The sequence below is a fragment of the Talaromyces rugulosus genome, chromosome I (genome assembly GCF_013368755.1).
Source record: "Talaromyces rugulosus chromosome I, complete sequence".
Classification (NCBI taxonomy): Eukaryota; Fungi; Ascomycota; class Eurotiomycetes; order Eurotiales; family Trichocomaceae; genus Talaromyces; species Talaromyces rugulosus.
In genome coordinates this window covers 7116790-7139076 of record NC_049561.1, presented here as the reverse complement: position 1 = coordinate 7139076, position 22287 = coordinate 7116790, and the positions used below count along the sequence as shown (strand labels likewise).

The 22287-nt window shown below is 38.0% G+C and overlaps 7 protein-coding genes across 7 annotated transcripts; 1 reads left to right on the top strand and 6 right to left on the bottom strand.

Annotated features, from left to right (window-relative positions):
* Nucleotides 1-458: 458 nt before the first annotated feature.
* Nucleotides 459-1904, bottom strand: TRUGW13939_02426 (uncharacterized protein; the record flags this gene model as incomplete). The annotated part of the gene is made up of 4 exons (XM_035485620.1): nt 459-709; nt 771-1052; nt 1124-1742; nt 1842-1904. 4 exons carry the CDS (start codon nt 1902-1904, stop codon nt 459-461), a joined length of 1215 nt encoding a protein of 404 aa, XP_035341513.1.
* A 539-nt stretch (nt 1905-2443) lies between these two features.
* Nucleotides 2444-4233, bottom strand: TRUGW13939_02425 (uncharacterized protein; the record flags this gene model as incomplete). The annotated part of the gene is made up of 3 exons (XM_035485619.1): nt 2444-3554; nt 3651-3925; nt 3997-4233. 3 exons carry the CDS (start codon nt 4231-4233, stop codon nt 2444-2446), a joined length of 1623 nt encoding a protein of 540 aa, XP_035341512.1.
* Nucleotides 4234-4735: 502 nt separating this feature from the next.
* Nucleotides 4736-6196, bottom strand: TRUGW13939_02424 (uncharacterized protein; the record flags this gene model as incomplete). The annotated part of the gene is made up of 1 exon (XM_035485618.1): nt 4736-6196. The coding sequence occupies one exon, from the start codon at nt 6194-6196 to the stop codon at nt 4736-4738; it is 1461 nt and encodes a 486-aa protein (XP_035341511.1).
* Nucleotides 6197-6716: 520 nt separating this feature from the next.
* Nucleotides 6717-7700, top strand: TRUGW13939_02423 (uncharacterized protein; the record flags this gene model as incomplete). Its single annotated transcript, XM_035485617.1, has 1 exon — nt 6717-7700. One exon carries the CDS (start codon nt 6717-6719, stop codon nt 7698-7700), a length of 984 nt encoding a protein of 327 aa, XP_035341510.1.
* A 901-nt stretch (nt 7701-8601) lies between these two features.
* TRUGW13939_02422 (uncharacterized protein) lies at nt 8602-9222 on the bottom strand (the record flags this gene model as incomplete). Its single annotated transcript, XM_035485616.1, has 1 exon — nt 8602-9222. The coding sequence occupies one exon, from the start codon at nt 9220-9222 to the stop codon at nt 8602-8604; it is 621 nt and encodes a 206-aa protein (XP_035341509.1).
* Nucleotides 9223-10053: 831 nt separating this feature from the next.
* Nucleotides 10054-10979, bottom strand: TRUGW13939_02421 (uncharacterized protein; the record flags this gene model as incomplete). The annotated part of the gene is made up of 3 exons (XM_035485615.1): nt 10054-10187; nt 10280-10450; nt 10952-10979. The coding sequence occupies 3 exons, from the start codon at nt 10977-10979 to the stop codon at nt 10054-10056; spliced, it is 333 nt and encodes a 110-aa protein (XP_035341508.1).
* Nucleotides 10980-11588: 609 nt separating this feature from the next.
* Nucleotides 11589-11933, bottom strand: TRUGW13939_02420 (uncharacterized protein; the record flags this gene model as incomplete). The annotated part of the gene is made up of 1 exon (XM_035485614.1): nt 11589-11933. One exon carries the CDS (start codon nt 11931-11933, stop codon nt 11589-11591), a length of 345 nt encoding a protein of 114 aa, XP_035341507.1.
* Between the last annotated feature and the right edge of the window lie 10354 nt (nt 11934-22287).

Sequence of the window (22287 nt, the reverse complement as noted above, 5' to 3'; positions counted from 1 at the left end):
CATGCAAATATCCGTAGTAGCTAGTTGCTCGACCCGTTCCGCGCGGCCAATATCTCCACCCGGGAATGCCTTCAAGCTTCCGCGGGCCTCTGTTGGACGCTGTGGCCTACATCGCGCATGCATAACAGCTACAAGCGTGCTCAAGAGTCAGAGACCCTTCAAAGGAGACAGACAAGGCATAAGTCGTCGGTCCTTGCCACACAACACTGCGCCCACTTTCTCAAGCTCTTGTACTCCATTATGATATTTTAATAGAACTTTAACAGAGAAAAAGCGATGAGGATTGATTAAGTCGTGCGGGCACGTGTCGTTATGTCGTTATGGATGATGGACAACTCTCACGGACGTATCCAAGAACTATTTGTCGAAAAACAGAAAATACACGTGGATAAAATGCGAATCATGGATTCCTTTCCAACCCTCGGTTTCTAAAACTAAACGCGCTTATCCGACTACATCTAGGCGGATTTGCCGTGACCTTTCTGAGCCATGAGCATCTTACTTACCGTTTCGAGGTTCATTGAAAATTCTGCTTCCTGGAGAGACTGTTTAACCGCCTTGGATGTCCGCTCAATCATCTCGGTATCATATCCGGTCATTGTGTCTAGTCTCTCTATTCCCGTCTCCCTCGCTGAATTTTTTATCCTGAGGAGAGCGTCGACATAATTGCTTGCATCTGTAATCGCGTGCTGAAACCCTTGGCCACGGACTTGATTTGCGACAAGGTCAGTCCGTTCACTTGATACTTCGCAGCTGTGATGAGCACATACAGATTAACATCGGGTGAGCTGCGTCACCCGCGAGCGTTACTCTTCCAGCATGATTATCAAACGGCACAGGGACCCAATATTTCATCTCATCAATATAGCACTCGCTATCTGCCGGAGTTGAGTCAATCAGCGTCTGGAATGGCTCACACAAGCCCTTGGTGGTCTCTTTAATGTATTCGACGGTATCCTCCCTTTGTGGGAGATTGGCCATGCTCTCGCGCCAAATCTTGGTCCAAAATGTCGTCCAAGTGGCCATATCTTCTTTATCTTGGACGTACATGACTGAGTCATTCGTAATAGCATAAATGTCAGTTTTATAGTCGTTGAATTGGAAACGAAAACTGGAGCCATACCCCCACATCCTGCAACAGTATCCATGCCTAGTGTAATGGCCGCAACGGGGTGTGCATTGACTACAGACTGGACCTTCCTTGCGTCCTGGTACTTTGTGATGCCAGTTGCAAACATAAATCCTGAAAGCTGGGGCTGGGCAGCCTTTTCACCCAGGAGCAGCTGTCGCACCCCGGACGAGGCGCCATCCGTACCGAGGACATAGTCTACTTGCTCAGTATGGCCGTCGGCAAAGGCAAGTTGCACCTTTAAGTCTTTCAGGCTGTCATCCGACTGGTTCTCGTCGTGTGGGAATGAAATTGTGTCAAGCTTTTTCCCCCATCTGATATCGAGGCCCTGTGAAAGCACTTCCCGCAGCCGTTTACGAGATACTCGTCTAGAGCCTGGAAGCGGGCTTTTGAAGAGTAATTCTCCCGTGATACCATTGTAACATGGCAAACATTCAACTTTCGGGTTGAAATCGAGATACGGATTGCAAATGGCCTCTGATAAGTTGTTTATCACCTCTTCTGGGAGTAACTTTTCGAACAGCGGCATTGCCCAATGCAATAAGATGGTCCAGTCGCGACCGCGAGCATCTAGACTGGACTCACTGTCGAAAACCGTAACTTCAAAGCCATTCTAGATGTCAAATATTGCAAATTAATATGTTAGTGTTGTATTTCAGATGTGTCATATTAATCCATGTTTAGTTTTGTGAGACGTCTTCTACCTGCATACCTTTTTCAGGCCGTGTGCAGCCAACAAGCCAGTCAGCCCCGCCCCAACGATGCCCACCGCCATGTTCATTGGTGGTGATCCAGATATTGTCAACACAAGTGGAATATGAATGATTTATAGCATGAAAAATAGTACCAATAGCAGCAATTCTGAGCCAGTACAAAAATGATGGGGAATCTGAATAGAGCGAATGTTTCCTCTTCGTACAAAGTCCAGTCCCTTGGAGCTCTAATACTACTAATTCACTAGTTAATTCAAATTGGTTATCTGACCGCTTGCCTAAACACCAGGCTGCTGGCGCTGGTTCCTGCTATAGGCGGGCAAGTTATTAGCTAGCTAGCTAGTTGACTCATTGGCCTACTATTCGTAACCTGCCCCGCTGATGATTCCTTGTCAGCAGAGGGGCATTCTTTGCTTAAGCGATAGATGACAAGTTCCTAGCCGAGTTTTATTGACTAGTATATTGGATTCAAATGTTAGTGACGAGATAGCTTCAAGAAAATTGCCATGTCTCTACAACCCAACAACATAGTGCCATTTACCAGGGGGCTTCAATTGCAGATGGACTAAACAGACTCAATATAGTTCACAGCTTCCAGGTACTAAGCTCTCATGACCTTTTCAAAAATGGAAACCCTCTTCGTCCAACTCCGGCAGCGCTTGCCAAAGATATACATCGGAATTGCCATTAGACAGATAAACACGTGCACCCCTCCAATTATACAAAACACTTCTTTTGGGCCCTGGGAAGAAATCCACGAAGACACAAAATAATTCATTCCGAAGGAGTAGATGTTTCGGAGATTGATAGCCGCAAATGCCTCGGGTGCCTTGTCCCGATGACAGTCAGTCAGGTAGCCGTAGACTGCAATTGACATGAAACCGACACTAAAGTATTGTAGTCCATAAAACACGACTGGCCCAATCCATGGATCTTCCGCTTGCAGGGACAATCCGAAGCCAAAAAAGGACATCCCACCGATGATCAGGCATACGACAATAATCACCAACCGGAACTCGGGCTCGTAGATACCATTGTTTCGCCGGCTCATTGTTTTGATGACCATATCTGCTGCAGGTCCCGATATGAATGCGCCGATTACGGAGCCTATGACGGGCGAGATAGCAACAAGGCCGACTCCAGACACGGAAAAGTTATATGGTGGCGCAGTGAAGATCTGCGCCAATACACTTCCCACAACAATGAGCCACGAGCTTGTTAGTCCATATGCGAAAAAAGAGAATAAAACTTGAGGGAAAATCAGCATCAAAAGTGGACGCGTCAAGACTTTCCAGAAGGCATCATCAGAGACACGGTCATGGAAAATCTTCAACTCATGCCAGTAGCTATGTTTCAGCTCGACATTATCAGGCGTGTCTCCGCTCATTTCAACATCCTCAATGTTTGTCGTCGTTGCCTTGTCGTTATTGTCCATCAACTCGGCTGCCTTGTCTCTCGTCCCTAAATCAACATTCAGGGCTACAGGACGGCGATAGGCTGTCTCTGGGCAAAAGAAAAAAAGAACCAAAATCCAAACCCCATATATGACAGCGCAGATTCCGTATGTCCAGTTCCAGCCTAGATCCGTTATAATGTATCCAGATATAATCGTGCCACCGCCAACACCGATCGACAGACATAGACCCCATGCTGCAAGTCGGACACCGCGTTGATGAACGAAATACAAGTCGGCGATTGTAGATGTAACCAATCTATATAATAAACAAGAATCAGATGTCAGAACGATCACGATTAAAGAGCGAGAAGGGAGGGGAGAAACATCGGGTCTAGAAAAGGGAGAACATTACACTTCAAATGGAGACATTCCAATACATCCAACCAATCGAGATGCGAGCAGAGACTTGTAGGAATGTGCGAAGTACGCCCATACACTGCTGATGAACAACAACAGGTTTCCTAGCAGAAACACCGGTCGGCGGCCCCATATCACAGCCATGGACTGGGTGAAGAAGCAGGATATGCCAATAACAAAAACTCCCCATCCGAGACCACCATTTAATGAGTTATATGACATATGGAATTGCTCTGCCATAATGGCATAGCCCGGTGAGATCATAGGACCCTATTCAGCTCGGCAACAATTTGGTTAGTCCTCCATATAGAAACAAAAAAGAAAGCAAGTTGTTTCCATACCCAAGCGCCCACAACAGCGGTATCAATGCATATTACGAAGAGCATCAGGTCTTTCTTCCATAATGGCCAATTCAAGGGATCATTTGGACTGCTTGATGGCTGTGGCACAAGAAGAACATCAGAATCTTTTCCCTTGTCATGCCGCAAGGGCAAGGTGTCAGATCCTTGTATATCGGTCAGAAGGGCTGTTCCCGGAACATGTTCGAGATGTGTGTCATCTAGTACCCCTAATCCCATGGTCGGCTTTGTTGATAGGTGGTAAGTGTTGGTGTTGTGGAAAGGAAGAAGTACTACAGGTAATCTGTTAGACGCCTGGGTGGTTTTCAGGCCAACATGGCCAGCTCTGCCCTGGTTGCACACTACTTAATATACTTTGCGTACATGGGGTAAAGGAAGTGGTCACCCCAGATCGCTCCACCTCACGTTGAGAATTTATGTGGGGCGCTGGGCTGTCATGATAGTTGACGGTGGAGTGCGACATATAGAAACCCCAAGCCTGTTGTGCAACGACACACTACATATGATCAACCCCGCATTATAGATAGAATCCGGGGTTAAGTGAAGCTAGGATGGGGCTAGTGTCTGGGGGTTGCATGCCGGCAGAACAAGTTTCGCCGGGAACCTACTACGTAGCTCTATAGCTGAAAATAGCGTGACCAAATAGAGGTCATGTTTGCCGAGTAGTAATGTCGTACTTGTTTCTTGGATGGTGGTTCATCCCATGGAAAGAAACTTGCTGCTAGCCAATGACCCTTTCGAATGCCTCTTGGATACTGGGATGCCATCTCTCGTCCAATACTCCCGCAATGGAGGATATCAGCTTGACTGCTCGTCCTTCAAAGTACCAGAATTTCTCCAATTTCTTCAGTATAATGCAATAATACGCGAGCAGCACCAATGCCCCCGGATGGCGTTCATGTAGAAGATCGACATACGCGTCCTCAATGCGTAGTGGCCAGGCTCCGAGGACATTCCACGTGGTGATACTAGATTCCATATCCTTGGAGTCCAAGTATGCAAAAGACTCGGCCAGAGAAGTAGCCGCGTTGCGGTATGTAGAAATGCTTTCACTCGACCAAGACGAGTCACCAGGAATAAGCGCAAGAAAATGTTTCATATAAGGCAGACTCTTATCATGGACAACGATTTCATCTTCCCATGTAGCTGCCAGAGCGCTGACAGGGCCATTCTCAACCTTGTCCCATACATCGCACAACATGGAGCAACCAGCACGAATGAAGTGTAACCATTGGGGAATTGCAAGGCAATTCTTGACGTTACCATTGCTATCGTCGTCAACAAGGAACAACGAATAGTTGGAAGAATCCGTATCGCTTGCAAAAGAGTATATGACAAGTAAGTGTGCGAATACTACGATAGAGTCACAGTTTTGTTCTGTGGGGTGGTCGATTGCGAACCGAAACAAAGGGAGCGCGGTGCTCTGGTGAGAACATGCTTGGAGATTATAAATATGTCGATGGGCTGGAAAGATGTAGGCCATGTGTAATGACGTGCATGCAAGAATCCCATGTAAGAGAAAAGGATTATCGTATGCGAGAGTGGGGACGATATCGAGCCAAATCTGCTCTGTGCTGTGGTTCGTCACAAAGGTCTTATAGGTAGCATCGAAATAATGCTCCAAAATAGAAGTCCCAATATAGTCCAGCTCATATTGTCTTTGAAGTTTTTTAATATACGGAAACTTTGTGACAAGCTCTCCATCATCTGTAACCGATGGGAATGACATCGCCACGCTAGCCTGCTGGCGGAGGCTGGGTTCCTTGGTAAAATAGCTCAACAGGCTACCACGAAAAAATGTCTGAAGTGGGACAGCAATCCAGTCTCGAGTACGATCTCCTTTGCAACGGTGCTTTGCCGGCCAGTGAGACTGCATCCGTTTGGTTGAGATACACAGATAGCCACAGCGCGGTGCCTGGCATCGCCACCCTTGGTGGACAGGCAAGTGGGGAACAGGAAAATCTTCCGGAGGAGGAGGTCTGACTTTTTCTGGGCTCTCTAGTATCAAAGATTCCGTATATGCGATAAATGGGCGTCGCTGGGAACGGTAGATGTGATGTATCTCCTTGAGGTGTCGCGCAATAGCTGCAGGCTGCACTGCATAGCGGCAGGATGTGCAGATCACGACCCGGTAAGTTGGAGAATAATAAAATAGTTTATGCGGCTGGATATATGGGTCCATTGTCACAGTGGCATACCACGCAAGAAACCGCCTAGTGGAAAAAGTTGATATCGAGGTTGATGTCAAGAGCAGCGTTGGAAAAACAAGAGCCAAGCATGACGTCCCAGTCCCAGAATGGAAAGGCGCTAGCCGGAACCGGAGCGGTTGATGAGAAATCGCCGGTGCCGTTCTGCGCTAAACCAGAACGGGGCCGTTCGTTCTATCTATATAGAGTCGCAATATCTGACATACTCCGCTTTTGCCTAGATATGAGCGGATTATAAAGAAATTGTCCCTACTATTGCTTGACAAGAGAGTTATGTCCTATCTCCTAAACCCGTCCGAGGGATGGACTTTGCTACGTGGTGAGGCAAGTTTTTTCTATATAAACCTGTCACACCCGGCGTCAACTTCAAATGTCCTGGAACAATACCAGCGTTTAACATTCAACAACATTTGAATAATCTCGCCTGTTTTATTTTTATTTATTTTTCATTTTTAAAAAAACACCTCACTGAAATTTGAAGACTAATACCTTTCAATGTCGACCAAATATCAGCGTACTGTCCTGGTCACCGGTGGCACCACCGGCCTTGGTTACCACTGTGCCCTCAGTATTGCTCGCAAACATCCCGAGTATCAGATAATTTTGGCCTCTCGATCCGATAAAGATTCTTCTGCCGATAAAGCCAATTCTTTACTCGGTCGGAATAACTTCGAGTTTCGTCGTTTGGATCTTTCGAGCCTTGATAACGTCCGTTCGTTTGCCGCGGACTGGGAACGCAAGGGGTTCGCGCCAATACATGCTTTAGTACTCAACGCCGCGTTGCAATTACCAGGAGACGTCGAGTACACTGAAAACGGATACGAGAAGACTTTTGCGATTAGCCATATTGGACATGCCTTGCTATTCAGTCTCTTGAGACCGCATCTTGCGGATACCGCGCGAATCGTTATCGTGTCAAGTGGAACGCACGATCCAGCGCAAAAGTCGGGCATGCCAGATTCAACATACAATTCAGCCGAAGAGCTCGCGCATCCAACGCCAGAGTCGGCCAAAAACTCAGGACAACAGCGCTACACGAGCACAAAATTAGCCAATGTACTCTATACGTATGCTCTACACCGGCGATTTACGGCCATCAACGAAAACTCGGGAAAACACTGGACTGTCACTGCTTTTGACCCAGGCCTGATGCCAGGTACAGGACTAGCCCGAGATTACAGTGCCATCGCGAAGTTTTTGTGGAACCGTGTTTTGCCCAAGATACTTCCACTGTTGAGATTACTTGTTTCGCCCAACATTCATACGCCCAAGGAGTCTGGTGAGGCTTTGGCATTGCTTGCAGTTGGAACTAGTGTTGCAGGGAAGAGTGGTCTGTATTACGAAGGTAAAAAAGAGATCAAGTCCAGTGAGGTGAGCTACGACGAGGTCAAACAGGAGGATTTATGGCAGTGGACGGTGAATACTCTTGCCAAAAACGAGAGAGAGCAAGAAGAATTTGCCCTTGGCAAAATTCTCTGAATTATGGTTTTCTTATAAGAAATGCTTTTCTTATGAATGTCTTTACTTCTTCGGACCTTTACCCGCACTAGGTGCAAACTGAAAGGCTTTCTTCAGCGGTATCCAACTTTTATTATTAAAAGCTTTTTTTGCGACCTAGTCCATATGTTAAATAACAAATATACTTCTGTAATTTCGCTAAAAAGGCACTTTGTTCTCGGGCGGTATACTTAAAGTTGAATCAATCGATTAATGTTACCATGTATCAATTCGCTCTACCACATGTAAATATGTAGTTGATAGGAGCGCTTGAGCTGTTGAGGGTACATATGTAGTAACATTGACTTGATACTGGTATACATATATATATCCAAATGGACAAGTGTAACTACTACTTAACTCCAGCTGGCGCAGCAAGGCATGTAATAATATTCACAACTGTTTGATATAATAAATCACTTGAAACCAATATCATCAATTGATACTATATATCTACAACAAATTAGAAGTTGATAGGTACAGACAACCTACATGTATCAATTGATACTACACAGGTGGTTTGATGCTAGTTGACTACATATAGCAGATAAAAATATACATATATACAGGGAGATTCGAAACTGGCTTCACCATCGAAACACTCTCTTAAACCAATTCAGCCCCACTGTGGATACTCTAATATAACAACTAGTCTGAACATAGTTAATATTTTATATTACCTGGTACTAGTCATCTGTTATTACAAAGTCGTTACGTTACAAAATTTTCATTGACCCGGCACGCGATAAATCAGGCGAGCAGAGCAAACAGTTTGCTAGAAGTCTCTCGAAGGATCCCCCGTGGAAAAATGCTTAAAAACAAAAATTTGAATTTGAATTTATCACTAATCCCACGCCCTCCTTTTCAAAAAGAGCTCATAGTACTATACATTCGGATTAACTAATGTTTGAAAGCGTTTCAATTCCTTCGTGAGTCGCTGGGTCTTGTGATGGTCTGGACCCAATGCTTTCTTGTAGCCTGTCAGCGCTCGCTGGGACATCTCCTCCGCCTCCTTCAGCCTGCCTTGACGTTGGTAGAGACTCCCAAGGCTATAGACTGAATTGAGAGTGGATATGTAGTCTGGCCCTAGTGCCTTCTTACACCCTGTCAACGCTCGCTGGAACATCTCCTCCGCCTCCTTCTGCCTGCCTTGATCAGCGTAAAGAGCCCCAAGGCCATGGACTGAAGCAAGAGTGGATGTGTGGTCTGGCCCTAATGCCTTCTTATAGCCTGTCAGCGCTTGCTGGTACATCTCCTCCACCTCCTTCTGCCTGCCTTGACGTTGGTAGAGACTTCCAAGGCTATAGACTGAATTAAGAGTGGATATGTGGTCTGGCCCTAGTGCCTTCTTATGCCCTGTCAGCGCTTGCTGGAACATCTTCTCCACCTCCTTCTGCCTGCCTTGATCAGCGTAAAGAACCCCAAGGTTATGGACTGAAGTGAGAGTGGATGTATGGTCTGACCCCAGTGCTTTCTTATAGCCTGTCAGCGCTTGCTGGAACATCTTCTCTGCCTCCTCCAGCTTACCTTGATCAGCGTAGAGACCCCCAAGGTTGTTCACTAAATTGAAAGTGGATGTGTAGTCTGATCCCAGTGCTTTCTTGTAGTCTGTCAGCGCTCACTAGTATATCTCCTTCATCTCCTTCAGCTTGCCTTGATCAGCGTAGAGACTCCCAAGACAATGGACTGAATCAAGAGTGGATTTATGGTCTGGCCCCAATGCCTTCTTGTGGCCTGTCAGCGCTCGCTGGTACATCTCCTCCGCCTTCTTCAGCTTGCCTTGATCTCGGTAGAGATTATCTAAGCCGAGGAATGCACCCCAAATGGCGATATTATCAGTCCGCCAATCGCCCTTCCACCTCTACTGTACAAAATCTGCATAAGCTAGCAATCGCCGTTCGATCTCCCAGTAATTCGGGATATTGTTCAGAGGTACCATATGTCCAATGGATACCATTGCTAGTTCATTCCATTGACTTGCTTTCTCATTATTTTTTGTGCCAGCAATGTGAATGCACCATTCTTGTACAACAGAATACATCGCGTAGCTTCTCATTGGCTGCTTGACTTCAATAAGTGAGAACCCAATAAGGGTCCTTATAGCTTCTTTGAAGATAAAGCTATCTGATATAACACTCTTAAACCACACTAGCTGAGTCAAGCTATGTATGCCACATTTCACCAATTCATACCAAATATCCCGATTATCGAAGTGGGCAAGAAGAAGTAGCAGTTCTGCCGCATTCAGGTTTCGTTTCTTGATTTCATGATAAGAAACCATCCATGTTTGTAGTATATTACCTTACTGGTAGTATCGTCCAGACCTGGAATATGACTAGAGATCATGCCAGGATTTCTGGTAGTACTGTAAATATTCACTGATATTGGTTCCAGTTTCATGCATATATGCTCCTACAATGACAATGGCTAACGGCAACCCATCGAGACAACCAGCAAAGGCAGTGACATCTGCATCAATTAGTTCCGTTAGACCACTGTACAAAGAGGCCGAGTACCTGCATCAATCTCCTCTTCCCTAGTCGGTTTCTAAACTGACATACCACTTCTTTGCAAGAGCAGTTCGATGGCGTCCTTCGTTCCAAGCTTCTGGATCGGGAAAGATGTTCCAAGATCAGTTAAGACCTGGAGTCGGGATGTAATTAGAATAGAGCCATGATCCGCTGTAGGAAAAAATTCGCTGATATCATATCCATCACCAGGACCTCCATGAACTGGTGAATATTGATCAATATTGTCAAATATAAGCAGCCAGCGTTGATTTCCTGGGATTGATAGCCACTGTAGTGCTTGCCTAGCATGTTGTTCTATTTCTTCTTTATTTGTTGCTTTGGTGGTCTGGCCTTGGCCTGGTAACCTAGACAGGACTGAGCTCAAAGCTTGTAATAGTGTCTCTCGACTCTTGCCACTCAACCAAAAGATGGCAGTGAAGTCATCCTTGTGATCTCATACAAAGCGGATTGCTAGTTGTGTCTTCCCCATATCCCCCAGCCCGTGAATAATAGCGACTTTTCATAACTTCGAATTATCTGGTTGTAAATGATGCCAAAGGCGTTCTAAATCTTGGTTTCGTCCTAAGAAGTTTTTAATCACAGGTACATCGGTAAGGTCGAGTGGGACATGAAATCTATGACCTAAAAAAGATAAAATACTATTTAGTAATAAATTCAACTGGATAACCTTTATAGATTGAAATGTAGAACCTCTCTACATACCAGAGTCTGCCAGAGTATTTCGTGCCATCGGAGTATTGTCAACCTGATTGATTGGCATCACTAAAAGAAGCTCTTTAGTATACACCACCGCTACAGCAGCTGTATATCCTTACCATTCCTTATTCTTGTAGGAGTCAGTATAGTCACAGATGCTTTGAATGATTAGACATAGAAAGTCATTTATGAGTCCTGCTGCTTCTATCTCTACACAGAATACCTCAAATTTCTACGCGAGCTGATCTCGCCGCCAACCATCTTTCATTACTTGATTTGCAGATACAATAAGTCCATAATAAATGACTAGTTTATTGTGACCTCTAGAAGGTCAGGAAATCAGTTTAGATAGATCACAGTCAGCACATATATTATATAACCTATGGTCGTATTCTATTCGGTATAAATAGTCCTCTTGGCTTGGTCGTGCAAAGTTTGCAGCTTGGCGAGGAGTTTTGATTGAGATATTGAAAAAGAATTCGTGAACCTAACTATCTTCAGTAAGGTAATGCGCTTAGAGTGTCACAAGAACAGTTAACAGAATCTTAAATAGCTAATTAAGCATATCAGTCCACTAAAACTAACCACCACTCAATACTTTACTAAGATCATATTATATCACACCTCCAAATATTTCCTCTAGCTAACTCACAACTATATCACCTAGTTGAATATCTATATTGCTACTTGGCACTCTACCGCCAATGCCGACCAACAGACCAAAGTAGATAGAGTAGAAGCTAGACAGTAGCTGAATCACAATTATTACAGCTGAGATAATGCTATATACACCAGCTAGTAAACACATAACAACAATATTATAGTCCCCAATATTTCCAAGAATATATGTATTTTGATCTATCAGTAGAATAGATAAAGTCAGATATATTACGTCCAACATCAGTTTTGCAGCCGCCATCTCCAGCAGCAACACACAGATCCATCCAACCATGTAATCGTCGTGCGATCGAGGGTTCTTGATAGCCATCATGGACTGGCTATTCATCAGATTTGGTGATATCATGGCAGATTCACTTATCTAGGGAATGAGGAAAGTGATGTCCAGATAGAGCGAATGGGAAAGTGTATCAGGAGGGTGAGACGCAGACGCAGACGCAGACTGGCGAGGCTGACTTCGACGCCTGATGGCGGCGATCACTCCTGCAGCCTTGTCCATGACATAGCCATGAAAAGGTATCCCCATATGGATTTCTTATTTTATTAGAATCGCTTTTAAAGAACAAAATCATATTATAAAACACTTTGTCACATAGCTTGCAAGAGACAATAGGCATGTCTAGAAGTATGAGGATAGATGGATGCAACAACGGGTTATTGAAATTTAGGCAAGAATATTAGTAAGTTGTAAGGTATTGTAATCAGATCAGAATATTATACGCATTCACCTTTATAACATACAAGGCTAACGGAATAGGGTTAAGGTGACCGAAACAAGCTTGGCAGTGGGGCTGGGTTTGAAGAGAGAGTGTGTCTTTGAGGTGAAGCCGGTTTCGAAATCGGTCAAAAACAGGTGCGGATAGCGAAACCGGCTTCATCTGTTACACACTCTTTCACTTGATTTAACCCCACCCTCATGGTGGAATACACCCACTAGAATAGAAACAGTTAGTATAAATACTAGTGCAATTTAAAAGTATCATTTGTTTCATGTTTTGTTCAGAAACTAACATAACACTATATATATGATGAAAATACTAACTTTTACCAGCCTAGTGCTGTACGCAACGTTTTTAACAAAACATGACAATACCTGATAATATACCATTAACCTAATGCATGTTACTGTATACATAAGCGCCTTGGCAGCGGGGTGTAATTGATCAAAGAGTGTGTAAAATGGTGAATGTTACGAAGCAACCTGCATAACGCTAAAATATACTATGACCAGGGAGGAAAGGTCGCAAAATACAAAGACAGATAATTACCAGTCATGGACAGTAACATATACTGACCTATGGAACATAGGAAGTTATATAATGATATAAAAAATATACCAAACTATAATAAGATAAAAAATATACAAAACAACAAAGTATTATTAGATAAAGAAAGATATACCATCTACCATCTACCACTACTAATAGATAGTATACAATATACAGAATAAAAAGAACTAGATATATAAAAACGCTTATTTACCATCATATATTTAGTTCTTTATAGTTCTTTAATCTAAGTCATTTTACTTTAATCTTTTATAAGTCTTACCAGTTTACTATTATATCTATTTTTATTATTTAATCATTACTTTGAGATCAACAAGACAAACTTATCTTAAGATATATATATTACAAAAGGACCTCTTCTAACTTGTGTTATAAGCTGCATAGAGTCACTCCATACCAACGTCTATGAAGCCAATCACAAATAGGATGGATCCAGGTCTATAACAAAAGAACTATTATCTTGACCTTATCAGTATAGGATTAAGTACTATGAATTAGAACTAATCAAAAAAGTATTACCCTATCAGGAAATAGCTAAACATGGCAGAAAGTATTATTAAAGAAGTAATCTAAGCTTAAACATCTATAAATAGGGGACCAAAGTTTCTAAAACCCCAAATCTATGGTGGAGAAAGAAGCAAACTCAGAATATTCCTTATGCAAATGGATATATATGTGGTAATCAACCAATTATTCTTCAATACTAAAGACTCTAAAGTTATCTATGTATTAATTTGCCTTATGGGACCTGCGTTCAAATGGATGGAACCAGCAATCAGGAAATACTACAATAAGGATAGAAAAGATTAAAGTCTAAATACTAAAGAAATATTTGGTAATTATAAAGAATTTAAGAAGAAGTTTACCGCAGTATTTAGTGATATTGATACTGTATATATTGTAGAAAGGCAACTCAGAAGCCTATAATAAATAGGATCAGCATAATAGTTAGTGGCAAGATTCAAATAAATCATTGCATTATTAAACTGGGATGATGAAGTTTATATTGGATACTTTGAAAATATGCTGAAAGAAGAAATATAAATAGAACTTATCAGAGACAATAGACTAGATGATCTTAATAAATTTATTGAGAAAGCTGTCAAGATCAACAACAAGTTTTATGAAATGAAGCTCAAGAAAAGAGAAATCCAACAATAGAGACAATATAGAGGAACATCCCAGTGAGCAAACCAAAAACAGAAAAAATATAACCTATATAGACCAAGACCAATGAAATTAAATACAATAGAAAAAAGGAAACCTAAACTAAAGAAGCAGTTTAATAAGTCTTAACTAACTTGCTTTAACTGTAGAAAGAAAGATTACTTCAAACAAGACTATTAACAACCAAAACAAGCCCAACTTAAGGCAACAAACAAAGAAGACCAAGAAAACTACATCTACTAGAACAATAATATGGAATACCACAATAAAGAAGAAAGCGTTTGCAGTAGCTTTAATAAGACTAAAAACAAGATATAGCTACATTTAGAAACAATGCATGTCTAGAGTTATAAAGAAAATCTCTATACTAAAAGAGTCTATCCAATAACAACTTAAGCAGAAAGAGAAGGATACAATAGTAGATCACCTGACAAAAAAGCAGTTAAGGCACCAGAAACCCCTCAAGAAACTAAAGATGAATAAAAAGAAACTAAAAAGAATGATAACCTATACAACGAACCTTGCGGATACCTTTATATGGTAAAGGCTTATCTAAGACATTACATAGTTAATCTGACAAACTATACTGACAAACTATACTGACAATACCTACTTAGAATATCTTGAAAACAAACAAGTCAATAGTTATTTCCCGAAAAGTGAAAAGAAACTTAAACCCAACAACTATAAATAGATTAAAGCGAAACAATATAGTATTGCACAAGCAAGAAAAGCGCAGAAATAATGTAATCCACTATGTAAAGGTTTATATACATATGAAAAACACCCAAATCACGCTTGGATATCGTTCTTAGCATGTGTAGATCAGGGATATTTAACTTATATAAATGCAAAAAACAGAAGCAGTTACTTTTCTAAGGCCAAAAGAAAAATTAACCTACAAAACTGTAAGTGGATGAAAAAAGAAACAGATGAAGCTATAAAAAGATTCATTGTACCAAAAACCATCAACAAAAGAGTAAATACGTTATTAAAAACATGGACGACTCTTACACCTAAAAAAATTGAACAATAAAGTCAGCTGATAGGGGCACAAGTACCTGATATAATAAGTTCACAGATTTATAGAACAACCAAAGAAAAGGGACCCTAAAGAGAATTAAAAGTAATGAGATACGGCAAACAAATATAACAAACAGTAGAAATCAAAAGAAAGAACTTTGAAGTTATAATTAATTTAAAAGCAATATATAATTTTATAAGCCCTAGAACTCTAAACATATTATAGTTACTAGAAAAGAAAAAACTTAAACCTATATCTCTCACTAAATTAAAAAAAACAGAACTACAGAAAGGAGAAATTACTAAAGAAAGTGGTTATCTTAAAATGTCTATCAGAGCACATGAAAAAATAATAAATTTCAATATTGCTAGACTAGAACAAGACGATATCGTTTTAAGAATTCTTTGATTAAAAAGACACAATCCTTTTATCTATTAAGAAAAAGAGAGATTGGACCTGACAAAGTACAAAAATTATAGGATAACCCGGACTATGAGGAAGGTCACTGTATCTATGGGAAAAATAAGAGATCAGAGGTCAGACATAATAGTATAGCACACTCTATTACAGAATAGTATTAAAGATAGAACCATTACTGAAGTTATGGAAGAGGAACAACAACTTATAGTAATAACAAACGTTATATTATCTACAGAATACAAAAGATTCAAGGAATTGTTTGATGGAATATATAATAAACTGCCTGAATATGGCCAGTGGGATTATATTATTCCACTTAAGGAAGATAAGGAACCAAAAATACAAAGAATTTACCAGATATCAGAAAACAAATCATAAGTACTAAAGAAATACATCAATAAAATGCTTACAAAAAGATATATACGACCATTGACATCACCAGTAGGGTACCCTGTACTATTTATACCAAAGAAAGGGACCATTGAGCTAAGACTATGTATAGACTATTGGCAACTAAATAGAATTATGATCCGAGACAGTTACCTGTTATCTCTTATCATTGAAATACAGGATAAAGTATGAGGAAAGAAATGGTTCACTAAACTTAATATTACAGATACGTATAATCAAATCTGTATTAAGAAAAAGAAAGAATAGAAAACAGTATTTAAGATAAAATATAGTTATTTTGAATACTTGGTTATGTCCTTTAGATTAATCAATGCGCCAGCAACCTTTTAGAGATATATTAATAAAATTATTAAAGACTACTTATATGATTTTACTATTGTATACTTAGATAATATCCTTATATTCTCTGATAGCCTGGAAGACTATATATAATATATACAAATGGTATTACATTAACTACAACAAACAAAACTATAGGTTAAGCTAAAGAAATGTGAATTTTATGTGCAAGAAATAGATTTTTTGGGATATAGGATCACATAAAAAGAGATACAAATCGATAAAGAAAAAATATAAGCAATTCTGGATTGGCCTATACCAAAAAACGTAAAAGAAATACAAGTTCTTATTGAAATGATTAATTATATGAGAAAATACATCGGTGGATATATAAAAATCATGAATCCACTATTTAGACTACTCAAAAAGGATATAGACTTCAACTGGACAAACAAATATGAAAAAACAATGGAAGAAGTCAAGATACGACTTATCATAATATTAATACTTAAACAACATAATCCAGAAAAAAAATCAACATTAAAGACTGACGCATCAGATTTTGCTATTAGAGTAGTATTAATACAATCTAGAAATAACAGAAAACCACGACTGTGACGGCTGAGCCTGAGGCTATCCCCAAGGGTAGGAGCGGCCTCGTGGCCGGATGAGAGGCCTCAGGCAAGAAGGGCATCAACCCTAACCCACGGTACCAGATCTGGGGATAGCCTCACCCTAAGGCCATAAAAGGTCAAGCTGGTTACTTAAGCACACAAAATAAAACCTTCCTACAGATCCTAGTAGTTAGATTCCTTTCCTATGCTTATTATTTTAAAGAATTACATCCCTAGATAGGAATTAAATATCTTTAGAAAAGACACATTATATTATAATAAACATCACTATATTTTATCTTTATCTTTCTTATAATTAGCATAACTAGTACTTAGCTACAATCAGCACTCTAGTTAGAAATAGACTTTTCTTTATCTCAACCTCTTTATGTTCAGTATAGTCTGTACAGCTATAATAAACATCTTATCAATACTCTGACCCTAAACCTTTATTTATCTTCATTTAAAATCTAGAAATCTTATAAACTAATATAATAGCAAGACTAAGTACTACTAACAGATATTAATATAACAAAAACGCTAGCAACAATAATATAGAAAAGCCCAGTCACTATTTAACTATTAATCTTAAAGAACTAAAGCTTAGAGATATTCCTAAAGAACTACTCAATAAAAATAAATTCCTTAAACTTTACAGAAGCGACCCTAGAGACCTGTTTAAAGATTTATTCCAACATCTCTCTATATAAAAGAAACGACTAAAAGAAGCTCTTACTAAGTCTAGCAATAATAATATAGAGGAAATCAACTCTATAAAAGAGAAGATTTAAAATCTTAAAAGTAATCTAACCAACCATCACTAGACCATATCTAAACTAATCATAGAGCGTGATACTATAATTACCAATATCTCTTCAGCCAGAGAAAATCACAAAAAGAAGACTACCAAGCTACTAAATGGCTAGCTGCTATTAGATAAAATCAATCCTAAGTATGAATTATAGAAGATCAATATCAAGAACAAGTTGGAAGCCAACGCTGACCATTACCTAACAGCCCTGGCCTATATAGCGTACGTGAAGAGGATATATAAGAGAGAAACAGCCAATCACTTACTCCTATAATTCTGGAAGAACTTAGCACAACATTATTAAAATATTAGTAACATCTTCAAGCATCTAAAAACAATCTACATAGACAAGAACTACATAATTAATATAAAGATAGAACTCTGTCGCCTAGTAATAAGAGATTCAAAGTTTCAGATCTTTTTGTTAAAATTCATATTTCTTATCCAGGAAGCTGGCCTCACCCTATTAAAATAAAAAAAAGAACTTTATTATAAATTCTTATTCAATATATAGCGCGCCATAATCAAGGAAAATATTAATCTAATAGTATTATACTAGATCTTTATATAAAGATGCCACACTACTACTAACCACCTCAAGTAGATCGCTAAAAGGGAACGACGTACCTACAGCTATGGAATTAAAAATAGTAAAGACTATAGCTAGAAAGACTACCAATCAAATACCTTTAGAGGATTAAAGCTAAAGAATAAAGCTCCTTAATTATAGCTCTTCTAAAAAAAAAAAAAAAAGCTAATAAGTAAAGATAAATATTTTAATTATAAACTAAGTAATCATTATACTAATAAGTACTCTCTTAAGAAGAAGACTCCAGATCTAAAAGCCTTAGAGAAATAGAATAAAGATAATATAGATAAAAAGTCAGAAAATATCTATACCTAAAAAAAGTCTTCTTCTTAGACGCATTAAGTATAGATAATAAAGCTTTAGATCTCTCACAGCTAATAAAAAAAGAAAAGAATAGCATAACTATATCTATTTAGCTAGCTAAGAATGGATATTTAATTTACATTAAAACTTTAGTCAATATTAGAACCAACAGATTTGCCTTTTTAGATATATTTTTAGCAAAGAAGCTTGCATGATACTTTTAGACATACACAGTACCCATTTCTGAACCCTATAAGATAAGAGAATATAATAGAAAGACAGTGGAACTAGTTATACACCTTATAATCTTAACACTGGTTATTGATAGCTAGATACAGCAGCATCTACCCTTTCTCTTAGTATAACTAGGCCGTCACAATGTCATTTTAGATCGTATATAGCTGGAGAAATATAATATATTAGTAGATTACAGAAACCATCGCCTTTTATAGCTAGAGGATGTGTCTCTTAAAGATTAAATAGAGAAAGAACAGTTCATCTATATACTAAAAACAATACTAAAGAGAAATGGACTAGTTAATCTCAAGCACCAAGCTAATATAGAGCACTGAGATTAATTAATAAAAGAATCTATTTTACTCTTACAACCAGAATCCTAAAAAAAAGCGCCTATAGTTATAGAAAAAATGTAAAGGACATAATTAAGAATAAAACTACAGAAAATAGAGAAAGCTTTACAATCAGAGAACACCACAGGATCCTTTGGCAATACCAAGAAAGTATTATTAGTTATCAGTCTAATAAGAAATCTATATTACCAATACTTAGAAAAAAAAATATATAGAATAGATATAATAATTATCAGAGCTGTTAGATTCTATTATTATATAAAAAACAAGACTATAGATATCTTTATAACTAGTCTTTATAAAATAAAGTAGGTGCTAGAAACTAAGAAAAAAAAAATAGCTAAGTTAACTAAAAACAAGGAGATTAAGCAGCAGCTATTAGATCAGTATTATAAATTCGCTAACATCTTCTTAAAGATCTGCTTAGATAAGTTACCAGTTTACTAAAAGTATAACTATAAGATTAAGTTGAATTAGGACTTAGAGTTAGGTTATAATTCTTTATATCGAATATTAAAGGAACAGCTCTAAACAGCCTGAGACTATATTATTAATAACCTGGATAAAGGATTTATTATCCCTAGCAATACACTATTTACATCTCTAATCCTTATAGCTAAGAAAGCCAATGGCAGATTCTGCTTCTGTGTTAATTACCACAAGCTAAACACTTTAACCAGAAAAAACCAATATCTATTGCCACTTATTAAGGAAGTCTTTAAGTGCTTAAGTAAGGCAAAAATCTTTACTAAGCTGGATATTAAACAGAGATTTTACTGAATCTGAATGTACCTAGACTCTATAGATCTAACCACCTTTTGTTGTCAATATAATACTTTTAAGTATAAAGTAATACTATTTAGCCTTACTAATAGACTAGTAATGTTTTAATAACTGATCAATAATATCTTTATAGACTATCTTAACCAGTTTGTGATTGTGTTCATCAACGATCTATTAATATATAGCGAGAACAAGCTAGAGCATAAGATATATGTGCGACAGATATTAAAAAGACTCTAAGAGGCAGAACTGCAAGTTAATATCAAAAAATATAAGTTCCATGTCATATTAACCAAGTATCTAGACTTTATCATTACTTTAAAAGGGATAGAGGTTGACCTAGCAAAGATTGAGATTATCCTTTCCTAAAAGATACTAATAACAGTTTTAGAAATACAGTTATTCCTTAGTTTCTATAACTTCTATTAGAAGTTTATAAAAGCCTATAGCTGAACTACAAAGCCATTGCATTACCTCACTTAAACTAATATTCCATTTATATAGAGTAAAGAGTGCGAAGAAGTATTTAAAAATCTAAAAAAGAAATTATCAGTAACCCTAATACTAGCCTATTACAACCCTAATCACTAAACCTACATAGAAACAGATATATCAGACAGAGTAGTGACCATAGTCCTATCTCAACTATATAAGGATAAGAAATAGCATCTAGTTATATACTACTCTATATCAATAACCCCAGCTAAATATAATTACAACATCCATAACAAAGAACTACTAGCAGTAATAAAGACTCTAAGAGAATAGAAGTCTAAATTAATTAGATTAAGAAAACAGAAGTCCTTTAATATCCTATTAGATTACCAGATTCTTAAATATTTTATAACTACTAAAGCTCTAAATATCTAATAAGCCTAATAGTACAAATTCTTAGAAGAATACCACTTTATACTCAGATATCAACCAGGAAAAGTGAATATATTAGTAGATACCCTTATTTAGAAAAAAGATAAAAAAACAAAAAAACCTCAACCACCAGAACTAAATACTACTACCATAATATAAAATCGATAATAAGATTGTATTTAAAATAGTATATATAGAACTAGTTATCCTAATTATAAAGAATAATATTATTACTAAAATATTAGTAGCTAATAAAGAATATATAGCTAAGAAAAATACTAAAATCTTACTCTTAAGAAAAGAAGAGAGCTATAAAATAATTAAAAAATAACTTTTCTTTAATAAATAACTCTATATTTCTAAGAAAAACGATTTACGAGTATAACTACTAGATAAAATATATCAACAACCCACAACAACACACCCAGAACATACAAAAATACTGAAGCTAGTCTAAGAATAGTTCTATTAAAAGGCATAGAGCAATGATATAAACTAATATATAGATAATTATAAGATATATAAAAAGATAAACACATATAGAGATAAGGCCCCTAGACTCTTCTAACTATTACCTATCCCAGTATAACCTTAGCAGCATTTATTAATAGACTTTATAGAGCTGCCTTAGAACAAACAGAGATTTAATAATATTTTTATTACTATTAACTACTTAATCAAAAGACTGGTCTCTATACTATATTATAAAAAGATGATAGCTAGAGACATGGCAAAGTTATAGATTCAGTATATCTTTCTATAGATAGGCCTGCCAGACAGCATTATATCAGACTAAGGAAACTAGTTCATCTCTGAGTTCTAGGAAGAGATGTACTAAATCCTTCACATCAAGATAAAGCTATCAACAGCACAGCATACCTAAACAGATAAATAAATAGAAATAACAAATCAATATCTTCAGCAGCAGCTATAGCCATATATTAACTTTATAATAGATAACTAGTTAAAGTACTTACTAATCATTAACTTTATAGCTACATCACTGTCATAGAAATCTATAGGGATATCCCTATTTAAGATAGAAAAAGATTATACTCCTTGAATATTATTTAATTAGATACTATCAATATCATCTAAAAGCTATATACTAAACAAAAAAAAAGCCTAAGTATAGATATAGTATTTAGAGTATATATAGGACTATACTTATAATAATATTATAAAAGTATAAAATAGACAGCAATAGTAAGTAAACAAGCGCAGATAGGAGATAGACTTTAGAGTTAATGACTATATCTATGTTAATAACAAAGAATAGAATACAGGACGACTAAGTAGAAAGCTGGACCATCAATCTGAAAGGCTATACAAGATACTATATAAAATAGAATATGTCTTTAAATTAGATTTGCTGCAAGACATATAAATATACTATATCTTTTCTTCAGATAAACTCTACCATGCTACTTTAACTAAGCCCCTTGCTAATCAACTAGAGAAGGAATATTCTAAGCTTTAGGTCAACAGAAATTCGGAATAGGAAGTTAATAGGATCC